This window comes from Emydura macquarii, unplaced genomic scaffold (assembly GCF_026122565.2).
Source record: "Emydura macquarii macquarii isolate MOO-44397 ecotype Brisbane River unplaced genomic scaffold, CSIRO-AGI_Emac_v2 contig_306, whole genome shotgun sequence".
In the NCBI taxonomy this organism is placed as follows: Eukaryota; Metazoa; Chordata; order Testudines; family Chelidae; genus Emydura; species Emydura macquarii.
In genome coordinates, this window is record NW_027130443.1 from 10704704 (window position 1) to 10727341 (window position 22638).

At 53.9% G+C, this 22638-nt stretch overlaps 1 protein-coding gene across 1 annotated transcript; it reads left to right on the forward strand.

The window, feature by feature from the left end:
• Positions 1 to 4766: 4766 nt before the first annotated feature.
• CFD (complement factor D) lies at positions 4767 to 20349 on the forward strand. The gene is made up of 11 exons (XM_067562288.1): positions 4767 to 4890; positions 7757 to 7913; positions 8347 to 8494; positions 9139 to 9396; positions 11572 to 11712; positions 13716 to 13792; positions 14929 to 15188; positions 15891 to 16047; positions 16523 to 16658; positions 18420 to 18674; positions 19363 to 20349. The coding sequence occupies exons 1-11, from the start codon at positions 4833 to 4835 to the stop codon at positions 19510 to 19512; spliced, it is 1797 nt and encodes a 598-aa protein (XP_067418389.1). The 5' UTR covers positions 4767 to 4832; the 3' UTR covers positions 19513 to 20349.
• The last annotated feature ends 2289 nt before the right edge of the window (positions 20350 to 22638 follow it).

A 22638-nucleotide genomic window follows, 5' to 3' on the forward strand; every position in this document is an offset into this window, starting at 1 on the left:
ACCCCTTTCTGGGCCTCAGTTTCCCCATCTGTAAACTGGGGATAATGACACTGGCCTCCTTTGTAAAGTGCTTTGAGATCAGCAGATGAAAAGAGCCAGGATTAATGATTATTATAAAGCGCTTTCCTTTGACCCAGCATTGACATCACAGCCTCCGCCCTAGGGAAACCAGTTCAACAGGTGTCCAAGTAACCACAGCTAAACCTTTTCTGTACATAGGGAAGGACTCTAAAGAACTCTGCTGTCACCTCCGCTCATGAGAGGAACAAGCTCCAGATTCCACTCTCCGCTTTGTTTATCGAGGGGCGGGGTTTTGTCCATTATATAAATTGCTCTGAGTTTTCATGAGTCATGTCAGTTGAGGAGAATTCCCAGGGCTAGAATAGCAGCATAGAGTGGGGCTGCCGGTCAGGCCTGTGGGGCATTGGCAGGGCGATGTGTGGGGAGCCCAGGGCTGGGATAGCGAACACAGACAAGCCCAGATCCTCAGAGATCCCCCGTGGGAGTCAGGCACTTACATAGCTTTGAGGGTCGGAGCCATAGTCTCTCTCACCCCCCCCCCGATCTTTTGGCCAGGCTGAGCTGTAACCCAGCCCGAAGGGGTGGTGGGGTGAGCAGAGGAAGCTTTAAGCCAGCTTTGAACTCCCTGAATCTGGGGGCTGTCTAGTTCCCATCATATATTAGAGCAGGCGCCGGTCTGCTCCAGTTTACACTCATGGCCTCAAGGGGCTATTCTGGCACCATAGGACTTGCCCCCTTTCTCCTGGGAACTGGGCGGGAGCTGCAATGGAGAATCATGGAGGAGCTGCTACGGGGCACCACACCCCAGGATTGCCCTGGTGAGGGGAAAACCGCAAGAGGCCACATTTACCGCTATGTTATACCACGGCCCCAGGAGCTGGCTCGTAACCTTCCCAGGAACTTCAGTGCGCACAGCAAGCATGATTCTAAACTCCCACCAGAACGGAGTTCAGCAGAGCTCTCCTGTATTACACACCCATCCATGAGCAAAGGCCCTGGTTCCCTTTACAGTCACCCTCCTGGAGCAACAGAACATCCTCTTTGAACAGGCCAGTGCTGGGAATCTCTCTCCATCACACAGATCCACATCAGAGCGGGCGCGAGGCTTTTATTAAAGTCCTGTAACTCTTTTTCATCCTCAAAGCCTCTGGGAGTGAAACGCACTCACATCCCCCTCACCTTCCCACGTGCACTTCATTTTATTGAGAAGGCAAACGGGTGGCAGCTGTGGAAAGACAAGAGGAAATGTGATAAATTTCCTAATGAATCCCTATGTCAGAAACTTGCTTTGAATTTCCCTCATGAAATCTACAAAGGCCTCTCACTGGGTGAAGAGATAGTGAGAGCCGCAGGCTCAGGTCTGGCCAAATGTTTGTCTCCAGGGGCTTTAAACAGCCTCATATGAGGAACAGGGCCTGTCCTTGGCCTAAATTGGCATTCCGGAGCTCCTGACCATACTATAAAGGCTCTGATGTCTTATTTAAACAGATTTCTAAGGTTCTGGCTAGCAGGAGTTTGGCTAAAATAGATCCGAGATCCCAGCCACCTCTGGTATTTGTTGTTCTGACCTATGGAAAGTGCATCTAGATACCAAGGTGGCGGACGGCTTACAAACATTTGCCCAAATTCCTCATAGAAGGCAGTGTAGACAGGACTCTAGGGCGCTGCAGGTCAGGACTCCTGGGTTCTCTGTCTCTGCCTTTCAATTGCCGTGTGATGTTGGCAATTCACTTCCCCTCTGTCTGCCTCCGTTTCCCTCACTATAAAAAAGGCAATAACAACACTCAGCCTCCTCTGCAGAGCACTTTGAACTCGTTACATGGAAGGAGCTCTAGAACCATAGTAAAGTAATGCGGTCGTCTTACCTCCAAGCAGGTGTCACTGGTCTGCTCTCAGGGGAGACCAGGCTGAGACGGACACTGACACAGGTCCAGTATTTGGGTTGCAAGTGCTTCCTGTTTGTTTACCTCCTTGTCACAAGAACAGTCACTGCTTGGTGGTTTCTCTCCAAGCTCGCAGGGCGAAATCTAAAATTCAGGGCTGTTTGCTCCTGTAAACAAGATTACAGTGCAACGTCCGGAATTTCAGCACTCTGTCCCAGTCTCCATCCGTCCCGCACCTAGGAAAAGGGGATGACAACACAGCGGCGATGCGCTGAATGTTTCCCTCTTTAGCTAGCGGCTCTGCCCCCCACTTCTGAAGCATTATTAAAACCTCATTTTTGGGGACCCATGCTTGGCATGGAAACTAAGGCGTTAGCCCCACCTAGTGGTACACATGACAAGGGCTGCCGAATAAGACTCCCCATCAAGTTTGTAGCCTGGCCTCATTTCTTGATCAGGGTCTCCACCCTGCCGTGCTCTCTTTCCTATGCTTCAGTTGGCTCTCAAGGGATGACCATGAACCATTGAGCCCTGCCTTCTCGATAAACGTAGGCCGGCAGAAATCACAATGGGGGCAGCGCACAGCCACCGGACTGGAGAGCGGGTGAGAGAACAAACACCACGTGACAGATGTTGCTTATTGCACCACTGGAAGGCGCTCAGATCCTATGGTGATGGGCACGGCACAGAAACCTATAGAACTGACTAGACTCACGCCTCCCTCCAGAGTACGTCTCCGGCCCCCATCACCCGAGCAGCTCACAACATCCCTGCAAAGTACAGCAGAGCACGTCTCTCTGTTCTTTACATTGGGGGAACTGAGGCACCGAACAAGCTAAGTGCCTTGCGGAATGTCACCTAGGAAGTCTGGGGCGAGAGCTGGGACTTGGGTCACTCAGATCCCAAAGTAGCCCCCCAGTCCGCTAGGCTAGACTGAACAGCTCTTCACCCCTTCGCTCTGCTTGGATCATTTCGGTTCCACTTCCTCTGAACGCTCTGACCCTGGCCCGTGCAGCTGCCAAGGGGGCTGCAGTTTGTGCCAGCCGAAGCCTCTTGTGCACGAGCGCTCGACCCCGAACGCGGATTAACTGACACGGGACGCGGCACCGCACCCCGCTGCGCCCTGCTTTTCCACACCAGCGTCGCAAACATCGCCTCATTCCGTGGATCACTCCCGCTCGGCCCATCTCCGTCTCCCTGTCACGCTCCCTCCTTGAACTGCTTCCAAGACACTTGAACTCCAGCCAGGCAGGGGCTCCGCCTTTCATCCGCTGGCTTATCGCCTCTTCATTTCCCTTGCAGGATATTTCAGTCTTTATTATCTCTGCCAGCCGCATCAGATTCGTCTCTGCTGGCCATTCTTCTCTAGCGAGACACTCTGGCCCGGCAGAGTTCACTTGCCTTGTGGTAAAAAACGTTTGGTCCGAGGGCCTTTGAGAGCTGCAGTCCAGCGCCCAAGAAAATTGATGCCCCATTATAACAGCCTCTGATGCCTCTCTGTGGACAGCACCCACTGCCCCTGCGCTGACACCCCTTAAGGTGCTCGCTTTGCTTCTCAACCTAGTGCGCCGAGGGAAGTTTTATATTCAGATTGTAATTCTAGAGTTGAGGATCCCAGGACATGAGCGTTTCCGTCCCGCTCACACAGGAACTGGGCACCGGTGAACACTGAGCAGGGCAACCACGTAAGGGCCAGATTCACCCAAGTATTTAAATGCCTAAAAATGCAGACAGGTGCCTAGTGGGGTTTACAACAGGGTAGGTGCCTAACTCCCATTGGAAGTTAGTAGGGCCCAGATTGTCACAGGTATTTAGGTGCCTAACTTCCATTGAAATCAGTGGGAGGTAGGGGCCTAAATGCCTTTGAGGGTGTGGGCCTGGGAATCTAAACTCCTTTGTACATCTGGCCCTAAATCGTGATGTTCTCCAGAACAGGATGTTGCTGTCTGTATTGTTACAAACAATGCTGAATGTCTTCATCAGAACACACACACACACACACACACACAAACATTCTGAATGTCTTCATCAGAACACACACACACACACACACACTCACACTCACACACACACACACACACACACACTCACACTCACACACACACACACACACACACACACACTCTCTCTTTCTCCCTTTCACTCACACCAAATCTTTACCTTTCCTGCTGGCCGGTTACAGTCCACATTATTTATCAGTATCTCTCGGCCACCTTCGCGCTGAGACCTCAGACAAGGCCTCCCCTACCTCCCCTCCCCTCACCCCAAGTTCTGTCTCACATTGGGGGCTGGTTCATCCCTGCCAGAAGGGTGCAATAATCCCACAACTGAATTTAACAGAGGCAAAAGAAGTGCCGGCTTTCTAGCCTTGGACCCCGAAGTCCTGGGTTCCGCCCCAGCAAGGGTGCGCAGACAGAGGCGTCAGGCCGCAGTTCCCCCAGTGATCTGGCATATCCTGGAGTAACCTTCTCTAAGGCGGAAGTTCACTCAACAATGGCCCATTCACTCGTGCAGAGAGGGGGCGGACAGGGATGGGGATTTTCCCACTGTTTGTTCTTCAAACAGGAGCAGTTGGTGAATGAACTTTGTGTTTGAAAAGCAGACGAGCAATGCAGAAATTCCCTTCCATGGCAGCCAGGCTCAGCAGCTGGGATGGGCGGTTTTCCCCAGGGTTGTTTGTGTTGAGAAATCAGGAGATTTCCCCGAACCCCTGGCACTGCTGCAATCAAGAGGCTGTTCCAGGCTGAGCGGTCAACAGATGTTGCAAATTTTCTTCCCACCTCCTTTTTTTCCCCCTTCGTTCCCCCCACCCCCCAAGCTCTCTATAAAAGGGAGGTCTCTGCTCTCACTCCAAGCACAGCCACCTCTATCAAGACAAGACACAGCCCCTGAACTGGAGGCAGATCTGCTGGCATCTCTGCAGCGAGCATGGGTCACTCTTCGCCTTTCCTAGCGCTGGTTGTTTTGCTGGGCATCTCGGTGTGTGGTGAGTGCATCCGTTCTCTGATCCTTCCCATACTCCTGGCCTCTTTTCTGACTCATCCATGCACGACAGAGACACGGGACTCTGCGTGGGTCCTGCAGGGCATGCGTCTGATGCATTCTTTCTAAGAACTGACACAGTAAGTGAAGCGGCTGGGTGTCTGTACCATAGTACAGCTTGTGGATGGCATAACTTCTTTGCTACAGAAAGGTGCAACTCACTAAGCAACAGGCCTAGGGGAAGTTGGTACATTTCACTCCTTTCTTCAACCCCTTCCTGCTGAGGAGCTCCAAGCATTTTTCCAATAGTCCATTTAATTTTATCTATATACAATTCAGTTTCACGATCTCTTTAATGACAGGTGAAACTGAGGCATAGAGGGGTAGAATGTTTTGGCCAAGCTCCCACAGCAAATCCATGTCAGAACCCAGCCTCAAACCTATAGATAAAGCCGCTTCCTCAGTCTGTCGTCCACATGCCTGAACCCAGAGGCTCGGCTTCTCAGGACACAACTCCCAGAGGCTCCCAGCTGTCGGTTTCTTTTCAGGCCAGAAGGGACCATTGGAATCCACCTAGTCCGACCTCCTGCCTACCACAGGCCAGAGGATTCCTGCACTGAGCAGATGGTGGAGCAGGGAGGCAGTGTGAGACAATGCGGGTAAACTGAGGGAGGGCTAGAACAAAACAAACTTCTGCTGGTGCAAAAACTGTGGGAGGGCTGGGGGTTGGAGGGTGGAAGGAGGATTAAATAACCTACACATCTGGGGAGCGACAGGGGTGGTGGAGTTGATTACAGAGGCGTTTGGGTCTGAAACCAACTAGCTTCCCCTGACTTTTTTTTTTTGCTGAGATATAACCTGATGCCTTGGAAACCAAGAAGCATCTTGGGGTATAAATAAATGATACAGATCAATGGCTGGCATTACATTAGGATAATAATCACTGGTGCTTTTCATGGGCAGATCTCAAAAGCACTTTACAAAGGAAGTGTCAGGATCACCATTTTGCATATGGGGAAACTGAGGCACAGAACGTGGCAGTGACTTTTCCAAGGTCCCCCAGCAGATCAGTGGCAGAACCCAGGTCTCCTGCATCCCAGACTATTGCTCTAGCCACCAGGCAACACTGCCTCCCCTTGGATTAGGATATCATGGTAACTGTTGCTGGATGGCATGAACAGCTGTGGTTTCCTCCATACCAGGGACTGAGATGGGAGGTGGGGGGGGACTATTCAGCTTCCTCTAGGGTGCTGAGCTGGGATCATGTATTAGGATCAGGTCAGGATCTTTCAAATGATGGATTCCCTGCAACTGCAGAACTAGCCATTGGTGAATATCGACTAAGGCCGTTTGCTGTTTTCCAAAGCACGCTGCCGACACATGCGTTGCTGCAGACCTTCGGCAAACCTTCACCCGAAACGCCTGGAACCAGCTCGCGTTTCTTACGTGGGGCTCTCTTTTCATTTTCTTCTCATGAGTCAAGTTCCTGAAGGGGAGAGGGATTTTTCAAAGGTCCAGGGGAAAAAAACGATTGTCCAACCAGCCAGCAGAGATTTGCACACACAATCCAGTCAGCTGTACGGCGAGGCTGGACGAAATTATCTTGGACCGTCACTCAGTGTTTGCACAGGCAGTCTGATTGGTTAACGCACGGCCCGCCCCTCGTTCGATTTAAAAAGCCAGGTGGCAAGTGCTAGAAACCCACTGACTCATCCTGGGCAAGATTTCAGCCAGTCGCAAGAGAGACTCGCAGCTCAGTGGCTGGGTTTGAAGCCACGCATTTGAAGGTCCAGCGCGTGCCTGCCCCACGGCTTCCCTTCTTGTGTTTGAAGTCAAACGATCACAGCACCTAACCCCGCTGCGTCAGCCCATGGGAATGCTGCAGGAGGGCAGCTGCGAATGTCTCTTCCAGGCCCCACACCCAGGCTTTCCAGACTAGGGAGCCAGAATCCCCTAGGGGCAGCTGCTTCTGTTGTCACCTGTTAAGAAGTTCACCACCCGCCGGCTAAACTCCTGATCCGCAGCGGCTTGCCTGGGTGATACGCTGCAGCACATGGCTGGGGAGCAGCCGTGCTGGCCCCCTTGTGCAGCGGTGGGGGTCACAGTGGGGGTGAGGGAGGGGCTAGTCACTCAGAGACACCCAAGAGTAGCCCCTGCAGGAGGCTGAGATGAGGGGCCACCAGGGGCGGAGGAGTGACTGTCAGTCCAGCTGAGGGATGCTGATCTGAGCCGATCTTGTTGCTTGAAGCCTTGTCCAGTGCCTGGGGAATTCAAGGGTCGTTCTGCTAAGTTATTAAACCTCTGGGTAGAGCAGGGCTGGACTCAGCTTCCCTTCTCTAGAAGCAGGGGAAGGATGGTCTAGTGGTTAGGGTGCTCGACTAGGACTCAGGAGAGAGCCTGCCTGTCCAGACTTCCCATGGGACTTTGGGCAAGTCACTGTGTCTCACCCCCATTAGCCCAAGGGTTCGGCCAGCCCACGTGGGATGTAGGAGACCGATGGCCGTGTCCTCACGCTGAATCAGGCAGGGCAGAGGCTCAGAGCTGGGCCCCTCACGCCCCAGGTGAGCCCCCCACCCAGCGGGCGGTTCTGGGGCGGGGCTCTCTCAACGACTCTACAGGTCTCACTTGGGAACACAAACAAACTTCAAACCCCCAGGACTGTCCACGACCTGGAGTGCTTTGGTTTTCGGCCAGTGAAAGAGAAACTGCTCCAACCCTGTGGCATGGAGGGCCGCAGGAGCCCCTTAGCTCCATGCCATGCTCCGGATGTGCTGGCGTGGATCCCAGTCATGCTAAGGGCAGACGCTCGAGAGGAAAGGAAGGCTGGTGGGGCAGCTAAATGGCTAATGTTCTGTTTCTCCTCTCACCAGTGGGTCGCCCCAGGGGCCGTATTCTCGGGGGCTATGAAGCGCCTCGCCACCTGAAACCCTACATGGCTTCCCTGCAGGTGGACCAGAAGCACGTGTGCGGCGGCTTCCTGATCGCCGAGCAGTGGGTGCTGAGCGCGGCTCACTGCCTGGAAGACAAGTGAGTCCCGACCTGCATTTCTGACAGGGAGGGAACCCAGCACGGTAAAGAAAGGGGGGGCATGGAGTCTGGGGCCAGCTGGTTATCACGCAGAGCCCAATAACGATTTCAGGGGATACAGGCGTCCCTGGACTGACAAGCACGGTCCAAATCTTGGTCCCATCACCGCCCGTGATGGCTCCAGCCCACGCTTAGGATCGTTTGAGGGTCACTCTGAAGGGAAAGGCACTGAGGCTGGATTCTCCTTTCACCCAAGGAACACATTGTGCCCAGCCAGGGCCAGGCCCCATCTCCATGAGAGGGGGAAGAGGGCCAGAGAAAGGCGATCGCTGGGCATCGGGTGAACTGTGCCGCTGGGAGGGAGCGGGACGGTCCGGCCGTTCGATGCTGGGGGTGAGCAGGGCGCCTCATGCTGCTGTCTCCCTCCCTGCAGCCCGGGGAACAAGCCCTTCCAGGTGCTCCTGGGAGTCCACTCTCTCTCCCAGCCAGAACCGCATAAGCGCCTCTACGGGGTGCGCACACAGATCCGCCACCCCGGCAGCAGCGAGGAGACCTACGACGACGACCTCCTCCTCTTGCAGGTAAGCACCACCCACGCCGGCTCCGTCCCCTGCTGCCGGCTCCCTGCCGCGGGCGTGGTGACCGCCCCATCCAGCGCCCGCTGGAGCCGACGGAAAAAGACTCCCCCTGACTCCAGTGGACTTCAGGCCAGGCCCTAAAAGCCCAGACCCTCAAAGGCACCTAACTCCTGTTGATTTCAATGGGAATTAGGCACCTGAATGGAGGATTTAAGTCACCATGAGTCTTGTTCGACCATCGCTTGACCGGGCTGAGATCCAAGAGGCCCACCCCGGTCCATGCAGAACCCTGGGGTCAGCCCCGATTCACACCACGGTTGGGGACAGGAGGTTCCTTTCTATTCACCAGCTGCCATCAGAACCCTCCCCAGAGCTGCAGCCAGAGCACCAGGCCCCATTAGTTGAGGTCCGGTGCCGGTGCCGGCCGTGTAACCTGTGCGAACGCAGCACAGCTCTGCCCGCTCTAGTGGCCACACCCCTACAGGTCTGAGTCAGCTCCTAGTCCCGGTAGTTCAAGCTGTAGACTCATGCTTCAAGATCCAGAGTTCCCAGGAAGCAGAGAGCCCAGCCAGTGGCAGCGTTACAATGCAGGCTGAGTCTGTCTCTCTCCCCCCAGCTGACCCTTGCCCCTTTGCCTCCCAAACCAGCTGGAGGAGAAAGCGCTCCTCAACGAACACGTGAAGGTCCTGCCCTTCCAGAGGCAGGACAGCGATGTCCCCGCTGACACCCTGTGCGAGGTGGCCGGCTGGGGCAAAATGACCCACTCTGGGGCCCTGCCCGACAAACTGCAGCAGGTGGCGCTTCCGGTGATCAGCCGAAAGGAATGCAACCAAAGGAACCGACATGACAACAGCATCACAGAGAAGATGATGTGCACCAACTCCAGGAAGTTGGACACCTGCCTGGTACCTATCTCTGGGGGAAATCCCTCAGCTCAGACGTCTTGCTTGGGGGGGTTAGAGCTGTGTGTACGTGTTGGGTGTGAGCATCAGCGTGAACAGGGGTGTGCGTGGGCATTTGTGCATGCAGGTGGGTATGCGATTATTCTGATAGCCTCCCTGTCTTCCTACCCCCTGGGGTAAACAGAGAAGCGTGTAGCTTCTGGAGTCCTGGGTCCTTTTCACGCCACCCCTTTGCTGTCTCTGGGGTCTCATTCTCCTCTTACACCAGAGTCTGGGCTGATTTGCACCTGTGAAAAAGAGCAAAAATTAGGCCCTTAACGTCACCCCCTTGCTGTTGGAAAGAGAGGAAGCAAAGTGCTAGCAGATTTACAATCCCATCGATCTCCACGGAGGCAGGTCACTTTTATTAGACCCACTTTATAGATGAGGAACCTGCGGCACAGACGCTTACCGCTAGTCACACAGGAAATCAGTGGCAGACAAAGGCTAGACACCAGGACGGAAAATCCTGTCACCGCTGACATAAATGGGGCCAGGATTTCTCCCCAGGCCTCCTGACTCTCACACCACAATCCACTTCACTAAACTGCCTCCCCTGAGTACACAAATAAGGGGAATCACTAGAAGCCTGGATCCTTCCTCCTGGCTTTTTCGGGCTTGTTCACACCAAGAGCTATTACAGCATAAACTATTTCTGATACCTCCGTGTGCAGACACCCTTATTCTCAATTAGCTTAATCCAGTGGATTAAACTAATGCACCAGTGGGTTGAGATAATTCAGAATGAGGCACTCTTATTTCAGAAAAAGCGCGTCTGACCATGGACTTCATCAGGAAGAGTTAATCTGCTTTATACTCATGCCCTACCTTAATATGGATTCATTTTCACATGTAGCCAAATCTTTAGAGTCAGGTTCTGTCCCACCTCGCCAGTTACACCAGTGCCAGAGGGGTGTAGCCTGCACCCACCTTCATGTAGAGTGTTGGATGGCCCCTTTCCACAGGTGGTATTGGCAGCATGAACTCTGTAGCATCTTGACTGAGCTGCCCTGGCCCTCCCTCCCCCCCGAACGCTTTGCAAAGCTGAAGGCAAGATAATTATCAGTCTGTGAGCAAACATGCAGAGGTGCTCAGTCAACTTGTAGCTTATCTTCCAGGAAACTGACACCAGTCAGCAGGGTAGCTGCCGTGCGAGTTACACGCCCCTTGCTACCTTGGACTGGGGAGTTGGGTTAGTTTTTTACCCCCACGTCACTTTTTTTTCTGTTCAAAATGACTGGAACAATTCAGCAAGATGGAGGGCTGAGGAGGTGACAGCAGTGGTTAGATCCAAGAGCTGTGTGATGGTTCAAGAGACCACATGGCCTACTGGCTAGGGAATGGCACTGGGGACCCAGAGACCGCGGTAGGACCGAAAACTTGCCAGGGCCATCTAGCCCAGTAGATAACGGTGCCAGAACCAGCTGCTTTAGAGGAACGCGCAAGAACTCCACAGGAGGCAGATGTGGGACAATCTGTCCCTCCATGTTACGTCTCATCCTGACTAGTTAGGGATTTGTTGAAGCCAGAGGTTTAGCAGCCCTTCTGAGAGCATAATTAGCCATGAGCTAAGTCGGGTTACTCCTGCTGTCTCTACAATGTCCCGTCCCCCGTGGGGATCTATTCCTGCCTCTGCCGTAGTTCTGCTGTGCGAGCCTGTGCAGATCACTCTGCCTTTGCGTCTCCTCTTCCCTTCCTATCCCTGGTCTGTTCAGTGCAGGGCCTGTCCCATTATGCATTTGTGCAGCACCTGGCACAAGAGGGCCTTAATCTCAGCTGGAGCTTCTGGGTGCTACTGCAGTACAAACAACAGGGAAACGCAGTGCAAGCTCCCGCACCCCTCCGCCCACCGTAGGCAAAGGGGGAGGTAAATCAGATTATCTCGTCTTCCCTCTGCCGGCCCTTTGGCAACAATGCATAATTCACGACCACTTTAGCTGCGTGCATTCAACCTCAGTGTATGTACCAGACGCCCGTCTGGCATGGGAAAGGGGGTGATGGGCAGCGCGGGGCTGACACAGAGGAAGGCTAGTAGACAGCCTGGCTCCCAACACTAGCCATTGGCCGCTGAGTTGGCCCAGGCACACTGAGCCCCACCCAGCCCGAGGCAGACCCTGATTCTGTGACTTGGTTCTCCAGGGGGATTCCGGCGGGCCGCTCGTCTGTAATGGGATCGCTGAAGGGGTGGTCGCCGGCGGCTCCCGGGTCTGTGGGAACTACAAGAGGCCTGGAATCTACACCCGGATCGCCCCCTACGTTGACTGGATTGAGAGCGTCATGGCTTCAGCTAACTGAAGGCCGCCGGCTCGGCGCTGCACTGGAAGGGATTGCACGGCCCCTGCACACTCCACGCTATCTCACAAGAGCAGGGTGAGCTGCTAGCCTGGCAGAGACCGCTCGGACCCTGCGAACGTCCATGTCACCGTCCTGCTTTCAGCTCTCCTCGCAACCCGATAATCCTCCTGGGAACCCACCGCTGTGCAGCGCTTCCCCACGAGCACCCTGAGCCAGCCGGACGACTGGCCCCTTCCACCAACACAACTGCTGCTCCTGGAAACCACACGGCCCAGCTCTCCTGTCCGCAAAGAGATGCCGGTCTGGCCTGCCAAAGGGGCGACATACGAGGGCGGGGGGAGGGGAAGAGTTGCTCACCCCACAGGATGAGGCTCAAGGCCAGATTTCAGGTGGCATCTGGTAACTCCGTCCTCCCCAGCGCAAGCCAGCTCCGGTGCAGATTTGAAGGACTTTGGCTACTAATAATGTATTGCAATAAAAGGGAACGGATTGTAACTGCATGTCACCAGAGTCGGCGGGTTACCCGGGTGTGACTGACATGGGGTCGAATGGGGGTATTCTTTGGGGAAGGTGTAAGAGGATCTTTCTTCATCCCGCATCAGAGCCGGCCCTGCCTCAGTTTCCCCCTGTGGTTAACTCACTGTCTCATGTTCCAGTGGCCCTTCAGTCTCCTGCTTTCGGGTGTGAGATTCTCATGCAGCTTAGTGAATGAGCCGAACCAGAGTTCATTCCCGCCCCTCAGCATTTCTGGAGGGTGGGGGGTAAACAAAAAGCCAACAAAACAAGGCAGGTGTCCAACAACCTCCCGCTGGCTCCTCCCTGGGTCAGTCGGGCTGCAGCCTCACGGGGCCAGGCCACACACCGCCCTCGCTGAGCTCTTGTTCCTCAGTGGTTCATTCACACAGGGCAGGAGGAGAAGGGGTGTGGGAGGACACACCTTCCTCCCCCTTCACTGGAAGGCCCAGCCTGGACCCTGAGCAAGCACGAGTCTCAAGGTCCTGCCACGCCCTCCTGCCCGGGCTACTTCCTTCGGAGCCGTCCCTCCTCCGGGCCTCCGAATTCCCTTCTGAGGCTGGTGCTTCTCCAAAGCTTTCTGCTCCTGCCCCTGGCTGCTGGGCTTTCCCTCTGGCTGGTGTGGACAGGCCCTTCTGGCCTGCCTGCAGCTCTCAGCCACTCTCTCACTGCCAGGGCAGGGCTCTCACCTGCCCCACCCACCACCTAAACCCCTCAGCTGGGAGGCAGATCATTAGGCACAGGTAGGGCTGAGCCCAGCTTCCCTTAAAGGGCCAGTGCCCGCGAAGATAAGAGGCACTGATTTATTTAGTGCTGGCGAGACAGCCCTGGGGGTTGAAGGCCTCTATCCATTGCACAGGCAGAGCGCAGGCACACACAGCACCACACCCTGGAGGGATGAGAGGGGACTCAGTCCTTGGTTTCTTTGAGACTGGCACCCGAGGAGGCCAATGGGTGCTGGTTTGGAGCCACGGGGGGGCCAGGATGGAGACTCATCAAACTCATCACACAGGGGCACAGCTCCCAGGCACCCCCTAGGCTGGACTGGACTCTCCCATCGCCCTGCCCCGCGTTGCTACTATTGTGTACAAAGTGCCGAGGAAGTGCTTGGTGCCTGACAGCACGTGGAAGACGCAGCTCCCGTCTCAATGGGCTTCCAGCCTGGGGCACCTTTCCCCCTGGGGAGATCTGCTCAGCATTCCTAGCCTGTCTCCCAGCCCTCTGAAGGTCTCATTCATCCCTAGTGTAGCTTCCTTGACTTCCATGCATAGCTTCCAGCTCATGGCGATGTCTCCTTGTCTGAAAGGAAGGCTGGAAGTTTTCCCACTTGTGATACACAGACAGACAGGAATCCCCGGAACGGATCACAACCAAGGCCAGCACCAGTTGATTCAGGCGAAGGTGTAAGAGCCCCACAGCAGGAAGTTATGAAGTCACCTGCCCAAATGGGAAATGTCTTTTCTAATTGCCGTCAGTTAGAGATTGCTTTATCCCTTGAAGCAGAAGGGTTTGTATCCCCATCGCCCTTTGGCCTCAGCAGCATCCTGTGGCCGTGAGTTCCGCAGGCTCATTGTGCCAGTTCTAGCGGGCGGCAGCCGCCATGCGAAGAAAAAAGAACCTGGAGAATGTGGGGTCTGCACTGGTTTTGCATGGCAGGGGGCTGGGAATCTCAGTTGAACCGTGCTGGTTTGCAGTATCTCCCCGGGGAAAATCCCCCAAAGGGGAAACTTTCAAACTGACGGCAAAGTTTAACTGAGCAAAGTAAAAACGCAGCTTCAAGCTCTGCCAGTTCACTGGGAAATGGTCGTGCCCAGTTGAGGGCTCTCGCTGGGGGCCTTGATGCCTCTGAAGGTGGCAAGGGGAGTAACTAGCATGGATGCTAGATGGACTTACAGAAACTGCAAACTTCTCCCAACCTGCGCTTCGTCTGAGCAAGCCAGCCCCAGGTCAGTTACACACTGTCAGCTGCCGGGGTAGCCAGTGATCCCATGGTTCCGACTTGGAGCTGGACGTTTACATAAACAAACTCCCAGCTCAGCAGCAATCCCCTCCAGGGAAAGCCTGCCTGAGGTCCGTTCCCGATGCAGCGTGCTCAGACACAGCAGAGAGGCAGAGCACGCCGCAGGCGAGAGGCGATCAGGGCTCTGGAGTAACCGAAAGTCGACAGAAGCCTGGTGCTTGGGGACCTTCGGGTCTCCAGGAATCAAGGCTGCTTACTGGATGTTGCATGACACCCCCTGAACACAGGCTGCTGCGTATTTTGCCCTTCACTAATAGCACGAAGAAACCACTAGCACAGTAACCAAATGTCCATGTTACTAATAACATAAACCATGCAAGGCCTAGTTACACACACACACACACACACACACACACACGGAGTTGCTCTGGCTGGATTCTAAAACCTAGAACCCATTGAGTACCTCTAGAGGGCTCACAAATTATTTAAAGGGATATCACCCAATTCTGGTTCACTACACAGTCCAACACACATGCTGCTCTACACCTCTACTCCCCTTCCCCCCCAAACCTGCAGGAAGATGATCAGGCCCCGGCGTCTGCCTTGGTTTTACTTGTACATAAGGAAGTGAGCTGAGACCCTACAAACTCATTCCTCATGGGGAATGTGCCCTGGGGCTCTGTTTCCTCAAGTCATTGAAGCCGGGACAGGTGCTCAGTATGATGGAGTGTGGATTGTGTTAGGCATAGCATCATCTCTCCTCCTGCTCTCGCATCCCCGCTCAGCACAGTTCTACTCTCTGTGGCTCTGTGGTTTCCGTTTTGCAGAGAAAGCATCTTTATGCTGATCCAAGCAATTCGCGGCTCCCTTCAAAAGCACCGGAGCCCGGGGTTGTTATTTCAGCCCAGTCACGCTCCGAGGACGCTGGAGATGAAGATCATCCGTATTGCCCTGCTGAAGCTGCTGCTGCTGTGTTCCACCCATGCAGGTAAGTGGGTCGCACACCTGTGCCCGCTCTCATTTCTCCGGCTGGCTCTGCACTAGCCAGAGGGCTGTGTCAAAGCAAACCCCCCTCTGCTCACTCCCTCACCTGGGACTGCCCAGGCTCTGGCTACTGCCGCGGTCAGATCCAAACCAGATTCAGTGCCCTGTGTGGAAAGCATGCTCCAGCTACTCTTCTAACCTGGGCTCTGTCTGAGAGGCAGCGGGTGTGTGTGGGGAAGCTGTATTTGACACCATCTGTCATTAAAGGCTCGTCTTTAAAGTCTTAGAACTCACAGGGGCCAGGTGCAGTTGCCCAGTGGGGTCGAGATGTGTCCACTACGTGCGATGCTTTGGGCCCAACTTTCTGCTCTCTCCAGGTTTTCCTGACTCTGACTCACCAGCTGTTGGGTGCACGTCTCTTTCCACTGCTCAGCCCTCTGCCCCGTCTCTGGAGTCTAGATCCTCATGAAAGCTGAACTCTCATTAGCCGTGTCCTGCATGTGCCAGAACGGCGGCTGCCCTCACACTTTTACACCGCAGCTCACAGGCCAAATTTTGCCCTGGGTTACACCACTTGGCCGGACTTGAACGAGCCCTTATCGCAGCGCAGGCATGGTCGGACCAGTGGAGGGTGCGCATCCTGACGTCTGCTCTCTCCGTTCCGCCAGGCGACGCCAGATAAATGCTGTTTTCTCCCCTTTGGCAGGCAAGCAGGATGCTACGATCATAGGGGGACACAAAGTGAAGAATCACTCCAGACCCTACATGGGCTTCCTGGAAAACGAATACAGGGAAGTCCTGTGTGATGGGTTCCTGATCCAGCCAGAGTGGGTGATGACCGCAGCCCACTGCAATGACTCCAGGTGGGTGCCTTGATACTTAAGCTGAAGGCTCCTGGGAAATGGCTTTGAGCGCGAGGGGAGAACTGTAGGCATAAACCCACCCGGCCTCACGGGCTGCAAACAAAGGAAGAACTAGCCCCCGCGAGTCCCTCTTATTTCATACATTGCTCATCCAGACAGCAGGATTCTTAGCTTTCCAGCAAGCTTCCCTCCCCCCATGTTCTTCCACTGCACTAGTCAGTCATAGCTTCCCAGAGGGGGAAACTAAGGCACGGGGAGGAAAAGTGGCTTACTGAGGGGCTCGCACAGCTAGCCAGGAGCAGACAGGTGGAGAACCCTCATCTCCTGTTTCCAAGCCCGCGGCTTTAGCCACAGATCCATGCTGCCTGTCTAAAATATGCTGCACACAGTTCTGGGTAACCGCTGATAGGTGACAGAATGAGCACGTCGCCCAGCCAGCATGCCTCCCGGCTCATGGGAAGTTTCCTTCTTACAGAAACACGCGAATACTGCTGGTGCTGGGGACCGAGCTGGTGAGCAACCGTTCCAACCGCCGATGGGGCATTGCAAAGTTTCATTCACACCCTGATTACGACCGCACAACCTTGGAAAATGACATCATGCTGCTCCAAGTAGGTACCTCCTCCCAGTTCTCCCCCAATTCCAGGGAGCCCTGGGTCATCATCAACACAAGGGCTTAAAGCCGGGGAGTGTAGGAATCGTTCCAAATCCACAGCGCCAGCTTGAGAAAGAAAGAAGCTTGCACTATAGTAATTGAGTCTCATTTGATAGCCACGCTTCCCTTGCTGCTAGCATGTCCTAGTAATATTCCAGGGCTGAAGAGTTTATAGTCCACGGACAGAGGAGCATGTTGCAAAAATGATGAACTGAGAGCTCAGGGCAATCTCCCTTGGAGCATGCCTCCTGGGACAATTTGCCAGGTTACTTAACAGGCCTTGATTCTCCCACTGCCCTGCACCCGCTGCAGGCACCTGCACCCACGCAAAGTGCTACCGAATCTGAATCGTAGGTCTTTGCATTGGTGTAAATGGCCACATGGTTGCAGGTCAGTGGCAGGCAGGACCACGGGCTCTAGGTCATTTGACTGCACTCCCGAGTCTGCGGGAGGTGAACGCTACCTTTGTTCCTAGGGCTCTTGCAGATCGTTTACTCAGAACTTTTGCAGCCATGCTATGGCTGACACTGGGAATGAGGACAAGGTGACTCAACATCTGCCCTGCTGTGTATTTCCCACTCGCATGTGCCTTTTCAGTCTCAGGATGTTCTGCTGACCGCAGGCTCTTTGTCTGATATGGTTTGTAACTCTGCTTTATAACCTGCCTTTGATGGGCTATCCTGAGAAAGCGAAGGGCTATAGTTTCGAGCTAAGAAACACAGATACAGAAAAAAACCCAAAAACAGATTCAGGCTACGAAAGCTTTTTGTTTCATTGTTCTTACTGCTAGGAGGGACCGAGGTTTTACAAAATGGGAGATTATATTTTATATTGTGTGACGACAGTGCCTGGGTATTCAAACTGAGAGTCATTGTGCTAACCTCCGCGCAGACACACATTACGAGACAGAGCCTGCTGTGAAGCCCACACAGTCTAAACAGCCAAGGCGGACGAAGTGTGGGAGAGGAAAACGAGGCTGAACATTGGCTCCCAAGTCCATCTTTAGGCACCCGGCCTGATTCTCAAAAGCACTGAAGTCCACGGCACCTGCTGGGTCTTCAGCGCTTTTGAATACCAACCCCTTTATATGGGCCATGGCTACACTGACGGAGGCAAATCCGTGGCCGCCAGATCGATTTCTCTGGATCGACTGAGCGGTCAGTGCAGACCCGCCCAGTCGATCCAGAAATCGATGTACTAAGACCAGCTACACAAGTAGCGTAGCGCTGTGTCAACAGGAACAGCGCAGCGCAGTGTAGAAGAGAAGCGGAGTTTTTTGTGTACTTTGTGTAACTCCCATTGACTGCCACTGAATCTCACAGGTAAGTGTAGACAGGGCCTTAGGTGCCTAAACATGGATTTGGGCTCCCGTTTTTTTAAAGCTTGGCTTTCCAACAGATAAAAATGCCTACATTTTCCTCTAGAGGGCACACAGCCTCCGTCGAAGTCAGACGCTGCTTATTTAAAGCAGAGACGGGCCAAAGGTATATTTCCAGCAAAAGGCCAAACGAGGGCTGAAATCCGAGTCTATGAAAGATCAGAATCTGCTGCGTCAACCAAAACCAAAATGTTGGGCCACCTTCAGCAGACAGGCCACGATGCTTTCCAGAGCCAGCCGACCCCTTGAGTTTTGAATGCCAGACATTACTTAGGCCGCCTGCTAAGCGGCTGAGGTGAGTAAGCGTGCTCCCTGAACTCATTCTCCTGCTGCCCACAGCTCAACTCCGCTGTTACCTACGACGAAGCAATCCAACCAGTGAAACTCCCACCGGAGGACAGGGAGATCCCCGGCACGGCTGCCTGCAGCACAGCGGGCTGGGGCCGCACCACAGAGGGTGGGAAACCCAGCGAGAGTCTGTGGGAGGTGAACGTCACCCTGGTTTCCAGGGACTCTTGCCAATCATTCTACAAAGAGAAAAATATCACCATGAACATGATCTGCGCTGGGAACGAGAAACACAACGCCTGCGAGGTACCACCTTGTCTGTTGCTCAGTGAGGAGAGGCCGGAAGAGTAGCATATCAGCTGTAAGGACACAGTTACCAGGGCCACTGTTACCCCAGAAACCCTGGGGAATTTCTTCCCTGTGGGGGCATCCTGGGTAACTGATTGGCTCCTTAGTGTAGTGCAATCAGCAGTCCATTGCCTGAGTGTTTTAGACCAGGCTGGGATACAGGGAGACTGTAAGAGATTGGCCTGTGGAACTCATTGTCACAGGATAGCATGTCACTCCCTCTTTGCCCTGGTGCAAGTGACTACGCAGGATGCAGGGCAGCGGAATGTCAAGGGGTTCAAGGGGTGATGTGGAGAAGGGTGAGGAGGCCTCAAGGTTATAGAACTAGCTTGAACTCGGGACTGCTCCATCACAGGCTTCTTGTGTGCCCAGGGTTAAGTCACTTAGGTCCAGATCAAAGGGATTTAGGCACCTGACTCCCAGAGGATTTAGGTGCCTAACTGCCTTTGAGGATGTGGGCTTTACTCTCTCGGGGCCTCAGCTCCCCCTCTGTAACCTGGGGAACAACAGAGGGGTGGTGAGGCTAGAGATGAAGTGATAGGGAGGGGCTCAGATACGATGGTAACAGGGCCATAGAAGTACCTGCGACATGAGTCAGAGCAGGCTGCCGTGGTTCCTCTCCTCTTAACGTGTGTCACATCTGCAGGGCGACTCGGGCGGACCGCTGGTTTGCGACGGCGTGGCTGAAGGCGTGGTCTCTTTCGGCAGCAAGAAATGCGGCAAAAGTCCAACCGTTTATACCAAGATTGCCAGATACGTGCCGTGGATCAACGGAATCATCAAGTCGGCCAGTTAAAGGATCCAGGGGGGGGCTGCTCAAACCCCATCCTTCCTGGCCAGCAACATCTCTCTTCTGTGCATCCTGCCCCAGCATCCCCCCAACGCCCTCCCCCCCAGAATGGCTCCCTCACCCTGCTGCCCCAGGTCCTGCTAAGAATCCCACCCGCACCTGACTCTATTAAGAAAAACACAAGCTGAGCACGCGCTTGCTTTAACCGCTTCACTGCTCAACAGGACAGCAGGGGAGCATCCCAGCTGGGTCTGGTGGTGCACAGGCTGATGCTGCTGGGGACCCAGGCTTGTCCTAAAGGCAGTGAAAGGATTAAACGAGGAAGAAGGGGTTTTGCATCTAGACAGTTCAGTCCAGGCTAGTAATCCATTTGTAAAGCAGCAAGCACTCTGCCTTTAGCCCTCGAAATCAGGTGTTCAATGCCCCGTGACAACACACGAGGAGGGTTGTGTGGCTGTATCCCCATCTCAGCCTGCCCCTAATGCTACCAAAAGTGGCCATTGCATAACCCATGTTGCAATGGCTGGGAAGGGCTCCTGATACTTACCGTCTTTATTTGGCCTATGCAAACCCGGGATCTCATTTTCTTTGCCCACGGCTTGTGACACTCCTGTGCTGTTTCTTGTCGTTGACAGACTGTAAGTTTGTTGGGGGCAGGAACCATCTCTCTGAGTTCATACAGCACCCGGCCCCAAGGAGCCCCAATTCATTTTGGGAGCTGCCAGGCCCTACCATAATACACCTAATAAATAACAACCTCCTGCTGCTATTTTGATGCCATGAGACCTTTCGCTTTGCAGTGTGAAAATTGCTTTCTGTCTGCTCCTAATAAATCTGCTTCGTACCTGGTTATTGTTTGTATGAAACCTGCTCAACAGAAATTTCCCCATCGCCAACCTTCCTTTCTCCTTCCCAGAGAGGACTTATTTAGAAATATTCCGTCTGCAGCTTGAGAACGCCCCCTTCCACTAACTGACTCCAGGGCCCGGTACATACTGTTTGGGATCAGAGCACCTAAGCTGTGTGTCATAGGCCCTATAGTGCATGCAGCTAATGGGGATTCTCCTTTAGCTCCACTGGGAGGGACCTGTGCTTATGGATACAAGTTTTGTCACCGTGCTGTGCTGAGGATAGTGAGTTTGCGAGGTTGAGATAGGAACCCAGAGGAAGTAGATCTGTGTTTCTTATGAGTGCCCCTGCCCGTTCTGGTCACTGAGATCGAGAAGCTGGGGGAGAGGGAAAAAGACTCTTTGTCTAGTTTCCACTGGTTTTGGCTTGTGAGGCTTATGGAGTTCTTCCTTGTTCATGAAGAGACATGTCATCCCACATCAGCCCTCACGTGTCTTTCACGTACACATACGTGCATGCACACTCCCTAGGCTTTACCGGGCGGCCATCTCTAGCCAAGCTCAGGGGATGCAGCTGGTCGTTCCTATGCTGGAGGCAGCCGAGTCGGAAGCTGATCTCGGCTGAAAGATCTTCGTGTAGAGAAGAGGAAGCGAATGGCAAAGCTGTAACACCTGGGGTGGGGATAACTGCCAGGATGAATGGCAAATGTCTGGGCCACCAACAGATCTGAAGCCATGTTGTCTTAGACTGTGATCTCCTCTGAGCAGGCCCTAGTATATCATGTTCACTAGGGCCCCCACCCCTCCCATGTCACCCCAGTCACAGAGGCCTAGGACCCTGGTACAAGCTGAGTTGAGTCACTTAGAATGGACGAATGCCGTGCACAGCTACAGACTGGGGACCGACGAGCTAGGCAGCAGTTCTGCAGAAAAGGACCTGGGGGTTACAGTGGATAAGAAGCTGGATATGAGTCAGCAGTGTGCCCTGGTTGCCAACAAGGCTAATAGCCTATTGGGTTGCATTAGTAGGAGCATTGCCAGCAGATCGAGGGAAGTGATTATTCCTCTCTATTTGGCATTGGTGGGGCCGCATTTGGAGTAGTGTGTCCAGTTTTGGGCCCCCCACTACAAAAAGGATGTGGACAAGTTGGAGAGAGTCCAGCGGAGAGCAACAAACATGATTAGGAGGCTGGAGCACAAGACTTATGAGGAGAGGCTGAGGGAACTAGGCTTGTTTAGTCTGCAGAAAAGAAGAATGAGGGGGATTTGATAGCAGCCTTTAACTACCTGAAAGGGGGTTCCAGGGAGGATGGAGCTAGGCTGTTCTCAGTGGTGGCAGATGACAGAACAAGGAGCAATGGTCTCAAGTTGCAGTGGGGGAGGTCTAGGTTGGATATTAGGAAAGTTTTCCCCTAGGCGGGTGGTGAAGCACTGGAATGGGTTACCTAGGGAGGTGGTAGAATCTCCATCTTTAGAGGTTTTTAAGCTGTGGCTTGGCAAAGCCCTGGCTGGGATGGTTTAGCTGAGGTTAGTCCTGCTGTGAGCAGGGGTTGGACTCGATACCTCCTGAGGTCCCTGCCAACCCTCATCTTCTCTGATTCTAGGTCTGTATTTGACTGGAAGCCCTCTGGCAAGGGTTGGTGCTCTTGTTTCTGAACCAGTACTGCCTGGGGCCGTACAGGACACTGTGCTGAGGGAGGTGCAAAACTGAGCTCTTGAATCCACTTGTGTTCCTTAAAGATCCCATGGATTAATGAGGAGACGGGCGTTAACCCCAATGACTGGGGCTAGTTCAACTCAGGCCCTTATACTCTGCTTCTCAGCATTCCCCCCCTAGGTTCCCGTAAATCCAGGATTACTCTGCCTGTGATTATTCTGCATGACCGAGGGGTCTGGCTCTCGCTTTAGCCACTAGTGGTCTGGGGCTCAAATTGTGGCCATGGCCTGTCCCAGGGGGATACAGATATAGAGGGGGAGCGTAGATCACAGAGTGCGCTGAGGGGTGGGAGCTCAGCCCTTTGCAGGATAATGGGGCTCAAAGCAATGACAGGCCGTTTTAGGATCATGTAACCTACTCCCACCTGCCAGCACACATGCCCAAGACCTCAGGGCTGTACAGCAGCTCAGGTCAGATGTGGGCAAGTCAGTTTCAGGGGGCCCCAGTCCACCCACATTGCTGAACCTCTCTAGAGGGGTTATAATTCATCTTCCACCTTAACGCAAGAAATTTCAATGTCAGATCAAAAGTTCATAGGCTGCGAGAGCTTCTTTTGCTGTCAGCAGC